This window comes from Pinus tabuliformis, chromosome 1_1, assembly GCF_031772625.1.
Source record: "Pinus tabuliformis cultivar Carrire ecotype Pingquan chromosome 1_1, CPIR1, whole genome shotgun sequence".
Classification (NCBI taxonomy): Eukaryota; Viridiplantae; Streptophyta; class Pinopsida; order Pinales; family Pinaceae; genus Pinus; species Pinus tabuliformis.
Genome location: NC_142297.1, coordinates 360,054,209 through 360,071,744, shown reverse-complemented (window position 1 = coordinate 360,071,744; position 17,536 = coordinate 360,054,209). Strand labels below are relative to the sequence as shown.

General features: G+C 38.9%; 2 protein-coding genes across 2 annotated transcripts; one reads left to right on the top strand and one right to left on the bottom strand.

The window, feature by feature from the left end:
- Positions 1-1,760: 1,760 nt before the first annotated feature.
- Positions 1,761-3,665, bottom strand: LOC149213080 (UDP-glycosyltransferase 91C1-like). The gene has a single exon (XM_089390703.1). It carries the CDS (start codon positions 3,580-3,582, stop codon positions 2,083-2,085), a length of 1,500 nt encoding a protein of 499 aa, XP_089246829.1. The 5' UTR covers positions 3,583-3,665; the 3' UTR covers positions 1,761-2,082.
- Positions 3,666-8,259: 4,594 nt separating this feature from the next.
- LOC149213079 (secreted RxLR effector protein 161-like) lies at positions 8,260-8,709 on the top strand. Its single transcript, XM_089388912.1, has one exon. The coding sequence runs from the start codon at positions 8,260-8,262 to the stop codon at positions 8,707-8,709; it is 450 nt and encodes a 149-aa protein (XP_089245038.1).
- Positions 8,710-17,536: the final 8,827 nt, after the last annotated feature.

Sequence of the window (17,536 nt, the reverse complement as noted above, 5' to 3'; positions counted from 1 at the left end):
TTGTACAAATGCTTATTTGAATTTGATAGATAAAATTTAAAATGTAATATGCCTATAACTCATGAATATTTTTCATATATTAATATTACACCGAGAAAATAATTTTGATTGGCAATAAAAATATTTTATTGGTAAAGATGGAAAATAGGAATTTGTTTAGTTGATTTTATTTTATTTTTGAGAATGAAACACATAAAATAATGGAAAAACACTTTATTGTATATAATATATGTAATAGATGGAGGAAGAGTCCTATCCACAAAAAAAAATTATTTTGAAATTAAGAATAGTACTACACAATCAATGTATAATCATTATATAAATCTGTCAAAATATAAAATGTTAGGATTTAAGTGAGATGGAGCTCCATTTATGAGAGATATTCATGAAATTGATTAGCTAAATTACTTCATGAATTCTCTAATTTGTTATGCATTCGTTATGTAGCACATAGTGAGAAACTAGTTGCAATTAATGCTTTAAGTTGTTTCAAAATTTGATTATATTGACAAGCCCCAATAAAGAATATTTTTAGTTGTGAAAATCTGCAAGCAAAGTCATGGAGAACTTAAAACTTTAATGGACATATTTCAAATTGATAAATTGCAAGTACTTCAATTTCATCGAATTTGATAGCTTTCTAGAGGAGAGGTGATGATGAAGAGGCTTGTAATAATCATGCCATCATTATTACAATAAAGTAAGCTTGATAATCAAAATATGTATGGAATGGGAACAATATTTCAAGTTTAATTTTCTATTCAGTTTTGAAAAGATGGTTTATGTGAATTAAATAATCTAAACCAACCGTTTCAAGAAGTGCATATTGATATAAAATCTATTTGTATGCAACTCTAAGGAATGGGAACAATATTTCAAATTTTATTTTGTTTTCATTTTCTAAAATAAGAATTAAGTAATCTAAATCAACCATTTCAAGCTGTGCATATTGATATAAAATCTATTAGTATGTAATTAAATGTGCTTATTAAACTTAATAAAATATTCCGAAAAAAAATATTAATATTTATTCAAAAAATAGAACGTGAAAATTAGATTTATTAATAATTCAGGTGCTTCACATATACATCTATTAAGATTTGAACCAATACCGAATTCACTTAGCACAAGTACTATGCACGATTGTGTTCACTTGGATAAAATATTTATTCAATTTTTATTTTTTTCTTTGTTTGAATGATAGGTTTACAAATTCGTTAACATTCAAGAGATCAAAATTACTTAGTGCTTGATGTTACTTGATAGACAAAAATGTGAAGGTGAAATGAAAAGTTCAACTATTGATTGTTCTTGTTCTTCTTGAAAGATGATTTTCTAAGTTGAATCATTTAAAAAATATGATAAATCTAGACTTTGTCTAACCCATAATTGATATAGAAAAATATTAAGGTGAAATGAAAATTTTTCACAATTAATTGTTCGAGCATTACTAGTTATGAAAAAGGATTCTCTAAATTCAATAATATAAAAATTAACAATAGATCTATATTTACCTATGATCAATCCACTTTAGCATATTTACCTAACAGTTTTTGATGTGTTATGAATAGGAAATTCCTATCATCAATCCACTTTAGCGTATTTACTTAACGGTTTTTTATGTGGTATGAATGAGTGGGCATATGGATTAATAATTACAAAAAACCAGACGCAGCATAACGTTGAATCGCTACTTTCGGATGAAAAGCTTCTGCCACACACTGTTGGTGCCCAGATAATAAACTTGTTCCTATCATCAATTCAAGAAGTTCACACGCAAAGGAGAATGCGTTCTTTATTATCATGTATAGTATACATATTCAGAAAGTCACTCGTAGAATCAATATATGCTGCAGCAACAACTCAGGCGTTCAACTCTCAGAGAAATTTGAAGAAGATGAAACATAGTAATGCTGTAGCCTCAAATCCTTTAATGCAAGCGCCATTTAAAACGCTGATAATACTGCTAGTAGCACTGATGTACCATACCATTTCACTTCTAAAATCTTCACACTTTTAATATATTTTTTCATATATTTTATCTATTATGTTTAAAAGCTTCACACTTTTCATATATTTGATCTATTGTGCTTTTTCAGTAACAACACTGCATTTGTTTTTTCTCCTGTAGTCTTCGCCCAACTCTTCAAGCTTTTCAATGAAATCATGGATATTATAACTCTGCTTACTGGCCGCTAGGATGTCGCGGGCTTTGGCCGCCTTCGATCTCAACTTCTCCCCCTCCACTCCCGCCATTGCTGCTGTTAGTGTTTTGGATATTTTTTCTCTCAGAAAAGAGCCATCCTCTCCCCTTTCGATTTCGATCCCCGCTTTCAATTCCATAGCTATTAGCCGGGCATTGAAACCCTGATCATATTGAATTGGGAGGAAGATGAGGGGTATTCCGAAGCTCAATGATTCGATGGTGGAGCTCCATCCTCCATGGCTCAGAAATCCACCGACCGACGAATGCGAGAGGATCCGTGGCTGCGGTACCCAGCGGTGGACGACAAGCCCCCGGTCCTGGGTTCGAATCACGAATCCCTCGGGAAGGAATCTATGTGGATTATCTTGGCCAACGTCCGAATATCGCGGAAAACGAAGACACCAGAGGAATGGGAACCCGCTCGCCTCCAACCCTAGCGCAAGCTCCTGGATTTGGTCTCTGGATAAAAACACCTCGCTGCCGAATGACACAAAAACAACCGAAGCCGCCCTCTGTAGGTCCAACCATTCCAGCAGATCGGAGCCCTCGCTGCCCTCACCGCCGGGCTGGACAGCGGGTGTGAGCGGGCCAACGGAAAGCACGGGAAGTCTAACGGCGTCACGTAGATAACGAATATACTTATCTTCATCTTGAAAGCAGGATTTCACGATTACCGCCACGCATCCTTCCAGGCATCTAGCCAACCGATACATCGGACTCATGTATCCGGGAATTCCGCTGTACATAATTAACAAATCCCGCGCTTCGTAGGGCCTCAACGTGATCACCGATGAAGGGAACCCCGGGGGCGGAGCAGCCAACTCCTCCGCGGTAATTTCCTGGTTCTTCAATTTACAAGGGTGGAATGCATGACAACAGAATGCAGTGGAAAGGGTTGAGAAAAAAATGACCGGGATGTGCATCTCGGCAGCAGCATTCCGCGTCCAATACTGTTGGTGGTCCTGGACGAGATAATCCGGCGAGAGCTGTCTGAGAAGACTGTGGAACGACTTCTCCATTCCATCCAGCGCGTTGGAGAGCGGAAACAACATTTCGGGTGGGATGTCTGCGCTGCATTCCGCACCGGGTGTGAGGCCCTCCGTGGGCGGTAACGGCAGTGCCAACAGATCGAATTGGCCCGTCCACTCCTGAAGGTGTAAGGAAGCCCTGATTCTGGAAATGTTGAGAGGCGTGGAGAGGAAGGAGACTTTGCGGCCATGGATTGCTAGAGCCTTTGAGAGCTCTAAGAAAGGATTTATGTGACCCTGCGCCAACCATGGAAACATCAGAAAGTGTAGCTCCTTTTTTCCATTGTGGCCGTCCATCATATGATCGCGCACCTCCTTATGCAGATTGATGGTATGAAAAAGATGCATTCTATTGCTCGGCCATCATGGACTATATAAAGAATAACGAGCAGTGTACCAACTACCATTCATCCAGACCAGTGTCTACAACTACTTTTTATCGTAGGGCTTTTACGTGCAGACATTTGAGCTACCATTCGTCATATGATTTTTAATCGATCGTAGCACTTTTAGACATTCAAGCTACCATTCACCAGATATTTAAACATGGTTTCTAGAAATTAGAAAAGTATCTTGTCACCGGATTTTACAATTGTTAAACAAAATTAATATATTCTTCAATGTTAAAGAGACGAGAGGTATTGAGGTACCTTTTAAGTGAAATGAGGCAGATGTTATGAAAGGGAAACAAATCTTATAAAAATTTCTAGCACCAAGTAAAACAATCAAATTTTTAATTTGTTGTAGTACATTCCTTATATTATAAGACTAACCCATAAAAATCCATGCACCTCTCTTACAACATAATATTTTTTTGTTTGTTTGGGAAAAAACTGCTTATATTAATATGTGAACAAATATAATACATTTATAAAGCAGAGGGAAGAAAGGGATAATTTATACCTCAAGTACAATAAAAATGACCCTAGATTAGGTTGAGCCATATGATTACAATCTCTTATATTTCTACTAAGTTTCTTTTAATATGAATGATTGGAGAACCTGAATTATTTATAAATAAAATCACTTACATAAAGTACAAAGCTAATCTCTATAAATATTCAAATAAAGAATATTTTATGAAATATCTATGTTATCATACATATGAAGGATGATAAAAAAATAATAGTTTGAGATATCTCAACATTCTAAGTCAACAAAATAAATAATTTATACCTAAAGTACAATAAAAATTACCCTAGATTAGGTTGAGCCATATGATTACAATCTCTTATATCTCTACTAAGTTTCTTTTAATCTGAATGATTAGAGAACATGAATGATTTATAAAGAAAACCACTTACATAAAGTACAAAGATGATCTCTATAAATATGCAAATAAAAAATATTTTATGAAATATCTATGTTATCAATACATATGAAGGATGATAAAAAATCATAGTTTGAGATATCTCAACATTCTAAGTCAACAAAATAAATATACATATACTTAAACCCATTTTTAGGTGATATATGGCCATGTATTAAACTAAAAACATCGATAAAAGAACTATAACACCAAGTTCTTGAACCAAAGGATACCTTGCTATAGTGGCATATAACTTACACGTTGGAATGCCAACAAACAAGTTTCCTTTTAATAGTTTTTGTTGATAACACTACTACAAGTTAATCCCTTTAATTTTTCCACTTTGAAAAGATTAAGATAGAAGACAAATTATGTAATGAACTAATAGAGGAGAGTTAGGGGTATTTATTCCTTAAAGACTATATAGGAATTACTTTAGAAACTTAGTGTTCTAATTTCCATCTTTCAAACGCGAAATCTTACTAGATGAGAAAATGAAATCTTACCCAAAAGATATGAGTATTTCTTTCTTATATTGGATGCTTCCATTATATATTACTTAATCTATATTGTGTTCAATGATTGATTTACCACTCCCAAAAAGAATCTCCTCTCAATAATCTGAAGTTCTAATTTCCCCAGAATCCAATTTCATCATCAAATTTATATTCCTCCCCATGAGGACATTGCTTTCAATATTCTAGAACGGACATTAATCTCTGAGTTTTTTTTCTGTTAAGTGAGAGAGCAGTGAGTTGCTATGTGTTCATGGAAATGAAAGAAACAATATCGGAAGGGTATTGCTTGATAGTCCTTTTTTTTTGGAAATAATGATTCAATTCACTCCTAATTTCCATTATTTTGACTAAATGATTTATTTTGTCTAATTAGAAAAGGATAAAAGAAATACCTATGAATTGATGCATTTAAAATACATCATCACTTCATGTATCAACCCATTCCGAATTTCCTTGAAAATGCCTTTTGATCATAGAACCAATGGAAGTCCTAAAACTCTAACCCAATCTGGAAATATATTCAATCTCGTAGATAAGGAATCAAAATTCAAATTCCATTTCGTTAAAAAAAGTAGTTTGGTTCATCATCTCCTTATTTTATGTCAGATATTTTCAAGATCTTATAGACTCTAGAAAAGCTAGACGCTTCATCCTCTTACTAATAAAAGGACATAAGAATTATAACTAAAATAGGTTGAAATTCTATTCTTGTCCATATCTTAGGAGATTCAGAATTTCTTCTTGTAGAAATTGATCCATTATCACTAGGTCCTCTATTCTAATAACCCCTTTTAGACTTTTCTTATTACAAGGAGGAGGTAATTTAATCAATTTTTATTTTTTTAGACACACTTTCTTTCCAAAAGAACGAAAGACCAAAATAACATGCCATGTGGGTTCGCCTTATCAGTCCATGATAAAGAAAAAAATGGTATGTAGACAATGGTTGTTCCAAATACATGACTGGAGACAAGAGCAAGTTTTGTCACTAAAAGAAAAATATAAAGGAGGCAATGTCACCATTGGCAACAACACTTCAGCAAGAATGAAAGGAAAAGGAGTGGTCAGTCTTGATCAGAAGACAAAATCACAGAAGGTGTTGTATGTGGAAGGCCTCAAACACAATCTGCTAAGTGTTAGTCTGATGTATGACAACGACTATGATGTCGCCTTTCGATCTAAATATTATGAGATTCAGAATATAAAAAGTGGAAAACTAGTGGGGAAGGCAGTGAGGACTCACATTAACATTTATGTGTTCGACGACTCAAGGGTCAGCTATTAATTGAAAAAAACCAACGAAGCACGACTATGGCATAAGAGGCTCGAACACATGAATTTTCATAGCTTGATAAGGATAAGAAGGACAGGCACAATAAAAGGATTACCTAGATTGTCAAGACCTGATAAAACCATATGCAAGTCATGTCAGTTTGGCAGGTATACTAGGATTCATTTCGAAACGAAAGAGTTCTCCTCATCCAGACTTCGAGGGCTTATTCACACAGATATTTGAGGCTGTATAAGAACAAAAAAATCAAAATGAGAAAGGAACTTCCTGGTTTTCATTGATGATTACGCGAGGGCTACTTAGATTCTCCTCCTAAAATAAAAGTCGGAATCATTTGATCACTTCAAGAAGTTTAAGGCTCAGGTAGAGAATGAGAAAGATTTGAAGATAAAATTCTTGAGATCAGGTTGAGGGGGAGAGTTCACCTCAAAAGATTTTGAATAATTTTGTGAAGAGCAAGGTATTAGAAGGCAGTTCTTAGTGGCCAAAACTCCTCAGCAAAATGGAGTTGTGGAGAGAAAGAACTGAACAATCCAGGAAATGGCCAGAGTGATGTGAGATGAAGCAGGAGTAGCTCACCACTTCTAGTGAGAAGCAATTTAGGCAGTAGTATACTTGTCAAACATACCTCATCTCAGGCCTAATAGTCAAAAAACTCCATATGAGTTATGGAAGGGTAGACCTGCATCAGTTAAACACCTCAAGGTGTTTGAGAGCAAGTGATTCATTAAAAGAAATGAAAATAACCTTGGGAAGCTTGACTCACTTTCTGATGAAGGAATATTTCTTGGATATTATATTCGAAAAAAATGGTACAAATGCTACAATGAGAGGACAAGGAAGATAGAAGACTACATTGACATAGTGGTTAATGAAGTAGGCTCACAACCTGAACTCTCCGAAGGTAACTTGGAATCAGATTATGAAGAGAGTTTAGAGTTGAGGGAACCAGATCTGAATGAAACAAATTCAGTCAATGAAGGTGAGGAAGCAAGCACATCTTCAAGGAAAAGAATGCCTTCCAAGTATGTGCAAAAGGAAAACCCTAAGAGTTATATTCTTGGATATCGAAGAAAGGTTTTCTAGACCATAAGAAGACTTGTGGGAAATACAAAATGTGCAAATGTTTCTCTACTATCACAAATAGAACCCAAAAATCTCTATCAAGCAAGCGAAGATGAGTTTTGGGTGAAAGCCATGAAAGAAGAGCTATACCAAATTGAAAAGAAAGACACATCACAGCTTGTCCCAAGACCAAAAGAGAAAAATGTTATTGGAACCAAATCAATTTTCAAGAATAAGATAAATGAAAAAGGTCAAGTAATCAGAAACAAAGCTCATTTGGTTTGCAAAGGTATGTCCAGATAGAAGGGGTAGATTTTGAAGAAACTTTTGCACCAACAACCCAACTGGAAGCCATAAGAATATTCCTTTCTCTTGTAGTTCACAAGAACGTCAAAGTTTATCACATGGATGTAAAGTCTTCCTTTCTCAATGGAGACTTAGAAGAGGAGGTTTACATTGAGTCGCCTGAAGGTTTTTTGTTCTCCTTTGACGAAGGGCTTGCATACAAATTAAAGAAGGATTTGTGTGTTTTGAAACAGGCCCCTAGAGTTTGGTATGAAAGGTTGGATAATTATCTCGAGCAACAAGGTTTTAAGAAAGGCTCAGTTGACAAAAATCTCTATGTAAAATCTGAAGATGATCATCTACTAATAGTGGTTATGTATGTGGACGACATCATATTTGGCAATGATGTGGAGCAGTTGGGGCATTGATTGACAAACTGTATGCAGACAGAGTTTGACATGTCCATGTTTGGTGAGTTGTCCTTATTCTTGGGTATACAAATTACTCAGTCCCCATGATGATTTTTATATCTCAAGGAAACTTTGAAGAAATTTGGAATGGAGAATTGCAAACTTGTCCGCACACCCAAGACTACAGGCTGTAAACTATGGAATGAAGATGCAACACCACAGGTAAATCATACTGAATACAAATCAATGGTAGGAAGCTTACTGTATCTGATAGTGTCAAGGCCATATACCATGCAGGTAGTAGGAATTGTGGCAAGATTTCAGGCTTGTCAACGACAAAGTCGTGTGGTGGCTATTAAGAGGATTTTCAAATATCCTAAAGGTACAATAGATTATGGGTTTTGGTATCCCAGGAGTAAAGACTTCAATCTGAAGGTCTACACAGATGTAGATTGGGTTGGCAGTCTAGATGAAAGTAAGAGTACTCCTGATGTGGCTTTCCTTTTGGGTGACTGCTTGGTATCATGGGCTAGCAAGAAGCAGGACCCTATCTCTCTATTGGCTACTGAAGTAGAATATATTTCTGTTGTGACTTGATGTACACAAATTCTATGGATGAAGCAAACCTTAAAGGATATAAAGGTAGAGTTTCCTAATCCCATTCCAATAATTTATAACAACACTAATGCAATCAACATCTCAAAAAATCGAGTCATGTATTCAAAAACCAAGCACATTCCTATTAAGTGTGATTTCTTGAGTGAACAAGTTGAAACCAATACTGTTAAACTTGTATGTATGCCCACTAAAGTGAAACTAGAAGATATCTTTACCAAGCCACTTGTAATAGAACCATTTGAGTATCTCAGACAACAAATATGAGTCGTGACTCTTCTCTCCAAATGACTTCATTTTGGTAGGAGGTGGAAGCCACTTAGAAGGACAAGCTCATGGAAGAGTATACTACATTGGTTCAGGGGAGGTGCAAGTGAATTTTTCTTTGCCACTAATGTAAAAATGGGAGAAATTTTGCATCAGAGTAGACCATGCCAAGCTAAGGGGGAGTCTCTAGTGTTGCCATCAATGTCAAAGGGGGATATTGTTGTATATTTGATGGTATGAAGTTGGTTGGTTGTGTAAGTGTTGGCATTGATTGTTATAGACAATTTTGTGCCTTACAGCAACAGACATGAATTGTCAATAATCCAAGGGATCCAAAGTTCCCTAAACATGATGTTCCTACCCCTAGAGGAACAAGGTCAGCAAACCAACAGCTCTCAGATCAGTTCTCCACCTAAAAACACTCAAAAACAAGCAATCCTGAAATCAAAGCAGGTGCTCCACTAGGCTTCTGCGCTGAAACACAACTCCTCCATGGTGTACCTGCGTTGCAAAGCAGGTAGGACAAAGGCCACCTGCGTTGAGCGAGTTTGGACAAGTGGCACACTGAGTCATTGCCCCAAAAATGACACTTGGATCAGGGATTTCGCCTTGTGATGAGTCAGAGGCTCTGTTTCTCCAAGTGGAAGCAAGGTTCTCCAAGTGGAATCAAGAACTGAAGATCAACTAAAGATTAACTGAAGAGAGAGAGGACACAAGGTAGCTACACATCAGTTGCAAGTTGACTCATCCTTTCTCAATTTATCTATATATTGAGCTCTCTCCTATGAGCTCAGGAGGCTGGAATTTTGTGCAAAGTAATGATATGCTGTTGGTTTCACTATAGAGCTATTGGGTGATTGTTTGAGAGAGGTGAAGAGGAGAAATTCTTTCTGCTGGGAGGTGTTGCTGGATTGGAGCCTTCAATGGTTGTAATACTCTCAGAACCTTTACTTCTTCATTAATAAAAGCTATTGAGGTTCTTCTATGTGCTCTTGTTTCAATAATATATTGTGATAATTGCATGTTTGGTTTACACTAATCCTTGAACCAGTTATGATTGCATGCTTCTTGTAGTTTCCTTCTTTGTTATTTTGCAGGATCTCATTGTAGCTGGGTCGGCAAAAGAGCAAAGAGCTGGGAGCAAGCAGCCAAAGAGAAGAGTTTGGATTCGACATTAAGCGCAAGGCAACGGTTAGTGCATTTCTCCATTCTCTTTTGCTTTCATAAAGAAGTAAACCTTAAGTAGTTTGTTTTACAGTTGTTGCTAAGGTACTATCACCCTTAGAGTGGGATAGGGTCATCCGAGTCGGATACTTTTCCCTACAACAAATTGGCGACTCCGCTGGGGATCGTATCCATTTGATTGTGTTTGTAGTATTTTGCTATTCATTTCCTGAACAAAAGAGTACCAAATCGAAAAGCTTTTGACTATATCAAAAGCGAAGTAGAGGGCAGCTACTCTAGCTCATTTCTGAGCAAGTTCATGATTTGAAGAGCTGATCTACAAGGATCCTTGTAAGCTCTTAGTGATAGCTTTTCACCTTCCTTATCATCCCTTTGAGTGTGCTTGACTGATTGCTTCTGATTTGAGCAAAAACTGTGCATTTTTGAGAAAATTATGACCCGGAAACTGTGAAAACGCAATTCTCGTTTTCCAAAGCAGGTAGTACACAGGCTACCTGCTTTGCAACGCAGGTCCCGAAGGGGCTACCTGCGCTGAGAGCCAGACTGGCTGTGCAGCACCTGCGTTGGCCCAATTTTGCCTAGTGCTGTTGGGGTTTCCTCCTTTTCTCTTGCCTGTTTTCACCATTGATTTGGCTGCCAGTTACCAGTCTTGCACCTGTTCTGAAACCAATATTACTTGCCATCATTCTGCCTCTGTTATATAATGAAATTGTACTTGTTCTTTGTATTTCTTACTCATTTACAATTTCCCATAACGAAGAGTAAACTAGTCTTGCTTTTGGCCTCTTAGATCTGAACCTGTGTTAGGCATTTTGCTGGTCTAAAGAGTTAGCTTGTTTGCTGTCCATAGCTGATTAATCATTTTACTTTCGTCATTATGGTTTGATTTCATGTATTTCCAGTGATTAAACAAGTGAATCTTAAGGTGTCTTTTGATTTTGGACAAACTTGTTTGTTTTCGCTTTAAATCGAAATCAAAGTTATATAACAACTTTCTTTTTGTAACCCATCTACATTAAGAAAGGGAAAAGAAAATACATGCATTGTGCATTTTGCATTTGAAAAAGTTTGCATGATGATTTAGGAGAAAGTGCATTAGTTTGTGTTGTATGAGCTGTGTGAAAAGAATTTGCCTTTCTTCTCCCTCAGTAGTTAAGATTTTCATCAGTCAAAAAGATTTGAAAAAGCTTGCTTCTCATCTTAGGCTGCATTTAGGAATTTGTCATATACATCTCGTGGTGAACCTTGAAAGGAAAACTTTAAAAAGATCAACTTAAAATATACTGAATGAACCTAACAACGCATTGTAACATAACGCAAACATCTAGAGGTCTAGGTAGAGACGTGTTCCGGCGTCGTTAAACATAGTGACTGTCGATCTCTACGAAGGTGGGTGATTCCTCCTGAGAGTCGGTGGCACTAATACGGACTTGTGCTCCCACGTACCGTCGCGTATATATTGGGAGACCCCTATAGGAAATTATCCTTTATCCATAGGAAGCCGTGTCGGCCGCCCTACTGATCGCGATGCAGTGAACACAGCATTCACGAAGATCGACCACCCGTACCGTAAAACGTATTCTGTGGTTTCGCGAAAGGTTTGGCACACCCTCTGCCTAGATCTCCAGAGCAGTTTCTTTTGGCCCTTTTCAAACTCTATAACTGAAAAGGTCCAACCGAGCATTTGTCACTTCGGGCTCGTTAATACATCGAAGGAGACTAGAGTCATCTTTAGCTTTTTCTCGACTCTTAAAACATGAAAAAGCAAAGTTATGTTTAAAAGCGTCTAATAAAATTCATTCAAATCGGAAACACAAATTTTCCCCTTTATATTTTAATTGATCGAGTAATCCGCAATCGTGGAAGAAAGTCAATTGAATATCCGTCGTTCTCAGAGGCTTGCGAGTCAACCGTCTTTGTCTCTGGAATCGAAAACAATCCGGGCAAAGCGAACTCGTCGAACCAGTTCAAAATCTCCTTTAAAAGTTAGAACAAGTGTTCCAACAACATCTGAGATTCTGGTCACTCCAAACATTTCCGGAAACCCTGCCTCCATAGAAGAAGTTCAACCGCCACAGAGGGACAGTAATACTGATCCTAGCCTGGGGGCAAATACTTGTATGACTGAACCAGTTCCATCTGTAACTGGTCCAGAGAGTTTTGTTCCTCAAACATCTGTCGCTTTTGATACAACCCCTTCTTCGGCACCGGAAATCTTTTACGGACCTGACGGTCTTCCTCTTCCACCTGGTCTGATTGCGATAGAGGAAATTATAGAGGAACCGCAAGTATCCACTCCAATTCATTTTGGAGTAGGGGTCACTCTATTTCCTGCTACAACAGAAGTTTGTCCATCACCAGTAGAAGTTCCTGTAGAATCACTAGGCGATCAATTGGATAGGCTAAAATGTCTGAACAACCGTCGGCATCTAGGACTGTGTCAAATGACACGGCGGCGGCAGAATTACCTGCTGCAACTCCAACAATGTTCGCCGGCATACCATCTGTCCCAACTAGCTCTCAGTCGCTAGAAGGAGTCCACCAAGAGACTATCTCGACAGTATGGTCTGTTCCTGTTTGTTCCGGAGTAATGTCTGGTAACTCTCATGGTGAGACTCATCAAATTGACCCTTTTGGGAATCTAATTAGGCCATCCAGTCCTCCAGGACAATCAATTGCCTTGAGTTCTGGATTGCTACCGTATGGGGGGCAGTATGCCCTTTCATTACCCCCTCCGGGAGGGTACCCATACGGGAGTTCTCAACCTTATTCAAGTTATGGTGGAATTGCAACGAGTAGTTGGGTACCTATGCTATCCCAGCCACCGAGAGTTGTATATTCTATGCAACAGTGTGTACCTGTGACAAACATCCCAAATACACCGGCTATTGTGACCGTGTCGCAAGTTCAAACAATGCCTGTTGTATGTCAACCTCAAATTTCTCAGGTTCTCATGCAACAGCCCCTTGACCCTGCGACCCAACCACAATCGCCTACTGGTGGGGCAACACAAGTACAGTCGGGTACAACTACCCCACATCTTGGTTCGATGGTTAGTATAGCGCAACAACCCATGGTGTCGCAACCGTGGATAGTGCAATACCAACAGCCGCAATTACAACAAGTGTACCAGGGTTCTGAACAGCAAATCTTTGCGAATACGGGACAACCATATATCCAAAATGGTCAAAATCAACCACTTTATAGTGGTCAAGTCCATCAACCGTATCAGTCATACCAACATCAACTCCATTATGCTGGTATGCAAAGACCAACTGTTCAAGCAATTCCATCGTACCCTGGTTACGCTTCACCTAACTTGAATCAACAGTTACCATTCGTGGCGACTTTAGAGTTGCCTGATTTACATCGGTTAACCAATGATCCAATTGCTTACGCCCCATGGTGGCCAGTGATCCCGCACAAACTTCCATCCGACATTCCTAAATTCAATGGAAATCCAGGTGAAGACCCGTCGAATCATGTGATGACATTTCACCTATGGTGTTCGTCGAACACTTTAAATGACGATTCGATAAGGCTTCGCCTCTTTCAGAGGACATTGACAGGTCCAGCGGCAAAATGGTATATAGAATTGCCTAGAGCTTCATTCAACAATTTTAGCTCCCTTGCCACGACATTCTTAACCCACTTTCAATTACCAATAAGGTATGAAACGGGAACAGAGATATTGACTAACTTCAAACAGACAACCGCAACTCATATATCAGATCATATACATGAGTGGCGACGTCGACGAAGAATGGTTAAAACATACGTTCCTGATCAGCTTTTAGCTGAGTGGTTTATAAAGTCGTTACTTCTGGCCATAACGGAAGATGTGGCAAAGGGAGGAGTCGTAACAGAAGAGCAGGTTATCGCTCGTGCACAATACTTGGACTTAGTATATACTCAGTCCGGCACGCTCTATGACAAAATACCAGACGCCCCTAGACCAGAGTTTTCAATCCCTCCTCCTCCTAAATCAAACAGTGACTCTCATGCCGGTGATGGCGTGATTGGCACGGCAAACACGAATCCGAAAAAGACCCATCAAAAGAAGGCCCGTAAGGATTCGAATCAAAATGCGCATGAAGAAGTTCTTGCTTCGGAAGTAAATGCCGTATCGACAGATAAGGGCAAAGAAACCAATCAACCAGGAAGCAAGAAGAATCAAAACGAAGGGAAGAAAGATCAAAGAAAGTCACCTCCTCGAAAAACTCCTCGTAGAAAGGAGAAAACACCTAGGAGATGTCACATATGTGACGATGATCATTGGACGGCAGATTGCCCGTACAAAGCTGAGTTTAAAAGATTCGTAAAGAATCCGCATACTCCAGCCGTGTTGACTGATCCTTTTCCCGACCCAAGTCAAAATCTGGTTGATAGTGGAAATGCTTCCCCATCACAAGTTATGATGTTGTCAAGTTTTAAGCGCCAAGATGATGCTTTAATTTCAACATTAAATAAAAACCATGGGAATTCACAGTTGTTGGATGGCAAGAGAAAAGGTCGATCAGGCAGTTCGACAACAACTTCGACAGAAGCTGTGCCGCCATCCAATACGAGAAGCATTCCAACGATCCATGGAGGCAATCATCCTCTCCAATATATCGGAGTAATTTTCCTAAAAGGCCCCTCTTTAATGGGCACTTTTGCCCCACCACCACCAAGTAATATTACGGAGATGGGTGCAACGGAATATGAAGCCTTCTATTTTTAATGGATCTAAAAGTTTCGAGGATAGTTCCTATCTCGAGTCAACCTCGTTTAAAAAATGAAATAAAGAGTAAAGAGGATAGTTCTTTACGATGTCAACCTCATTAAAAAATGAACTGCCCCTTGAAGTTTAGGGGGCATATGCCTCGTCTGCATTATTATGCTGGGGGCATCCATAATCGAGCAGTTTTTGTGCAGAGTTCATGCTCGTTAAAAAATAAACATAAATTGTGAGCAATCTTTCCCTACAGTTCAAGCTCATCCAGAAAAAATGAACCGGTAAATAACCTAGAGAAATGTAACCTTTGAAAGCCGTTTTAAAAACCTTTGGTCGTGTTCTTGCAGTCTCACCTCCATCCGTTCATTTGGCCAATCGTTCATCTCCATATGTGTGTTTACCCATTTTGAGGAACAGCTGCGAAGAGTGATTTCACTTAGCCATCCTTGTGACACTGCCGTGATTGGAGAATTCCAACCTGTACCTGGAATCTGCTGCTATCCCTGTTCATCACTCGTTCCTCAAAAGACGAGTCTTCTTTGAGCTCTTTTCACTGACTCGTAAAATATGAAAAGTTTGCCGAGTTTTGGCCTTCCAGCTCGTTAAAAGGACCGGAAGAGCTATCCCTCCTCTAGATTTTAATCTTTTTGGACCTGAGGGATTATTGCACAAAAAGATCGAGCGCTTGTTTTGTTCGGCTCATTAAAGAAATCGAAAATTCATCCCTTCTGTATTGTTTTATACTTTTTCGGACTTAAGGGATTAGATGACGAAAAAGGAATTTTGGAGTTAGCTTTTTGTACCTTTTCAGACTCTCTAAAAATGAAAAGGACCGAGTTTTCCTTGTCGTTAGACTCGTTAAAATGATTAAATAGCGACAAACTTGTCTTTAGACGAGAACGAGTTTCCCTATCGCTAGGCTCGTTAAAACATAGCGATGGGCTTGCCCGAAGGGCAGGTTATAGAACAAGCATATGTTATCCTCCTCAAGCTTGACAAAAATAAAGAGGTACTGGTCAGCAATGACTGGGGAAAAATTGGGAGAACCTCACAGCATTAATGGTAGCAAGTCGCTCTTGAACATGACACTTTGTCCTCCGTATCACATCGGGTTGGGTTGTTTCATTCACCGGTCTCATAACCATGGTCCTTGCCACACCATCCACAATTGGGGTAATGCTACCAATCCATCACATCAGTGTCGTTATATGTTCAAGAGATGTGGTTCTGCAAAGAGTCAACCGTGTCCCATCCACTGCCATACATTATCCTTCATCCACTTCATGACCGCCACCCTGAATCATACATCACAGTTTGTTTTCACCTCATCACAATCACTAGCTCCGTTCCGTGTCACTGATGTGGGATTCATTAAGGCCCTCCTTTGACGGATCGCTCCTTGTCGACATCAGCTCATTATCCAAGGAGTTGATCTAGGAACACCCCCTTCAGTACTTTGAAGCTTGCATGCCTCAATGGCAAGTTTCTCACTTCCGGCGACAGGTATACATCAATGACCTTCGACCAGAAGATTTTGCATGGTGGTCGACGCCAAGTCCTTTATTCCCACCATGTGAATTGTACTGCCGTACCTTGAGGGTCATCATCCTTATCGGTGATTCCTCTCGCGCTTGTTAACGGTTTACATCATTGACCGGTAATCAAGCGATGTCTTTCCATGTTCGACTTCAAGAAATTCTCACATGGATCGACTTGTACATCGAGTGAAGATCGGAAGAGATTGAAGACCCCGGATCTAGTTTCATCCATCCGGGCTGCGATATATATTCAGGACATAAAGACATTTGATATGTACATCATTACAGCAGATGATCATCCTTCTCAAAGGATGATAATTTCAGCAGAGAATTATTAGTCTACAATCAGACGATCGTCTGTTCTATGTACCAAAATGTATTTATAAAGCTGAGCATGGGAATGCCCGCCTCAGCTAGATCATGAAAATGTATGAAAAATAATGTAGGGTATTGTATCTTATTACAGGACACTTCTCAGCAGATTGAATGAACTTCGGATCCTCTCAATAAAGCATTTCACCCGATAAACGACCTCATACTTTAGGGGGCATCTGTTATAGACAATTTTGTGCCTTACAGCAACAGACATGAATTGTCAATAATCCAAGGGATCCAAAGTTCCCTAAACATGATGTTCCTACCCCTAGAGGAACAAGGTCAGCAAACCAACAGCTCTCAGATCAGTTCTCCACCTGAAAACACTCAAAAACAAGCAATCCTGAAATCAAAGCAGGTGCTCCACTAGGCTTCTGCGCTGAAACACAACTCCTCCATGGTGTACCTGCGTTGCAAAGCAGGTAGGACAAAGGCCACCTGTGTTGAGCGAGTTTGGTCAAGTGGCACACTGAGTCATTGCCCCAAAAATGACACTTGGATCAGGGATTTCGCCTTGTGATGATTCAGAGGCTCTGTTTCTCCAAGTGGAAGCAAGGTTCTCCAAGTGGACTCAAGAACTGAAGATCAACTAAAGATTAACTGAAGAGAGAGAGGACACAAGGCAGCTACACATCAGTTGCAAGCTGACTCATCCTTTCTCAATTTATCTATATATTGAGCTCTCTCCTATGAGCTCAGGAGGCTGGAATTTTGTGCAAAGTAATGA

What these genes read in the sequence shown, in the direction of transcription:
- LOC149213080 (XM_089390703.1), bottom strand. Translation starts at nt 3,582, where the DNA reads ATGCATCTTTTTCATACCATCAATCTGCATAAGGAGGTGCGCGATCAT.
- LOC149213079 (XM_089388912.1), top strand. Translation starts at nt 8,260, where the DNA reads ATGGAGAATTGCAAACTTGTCCGCACACCCAAGACTACAGGCTGTAAA.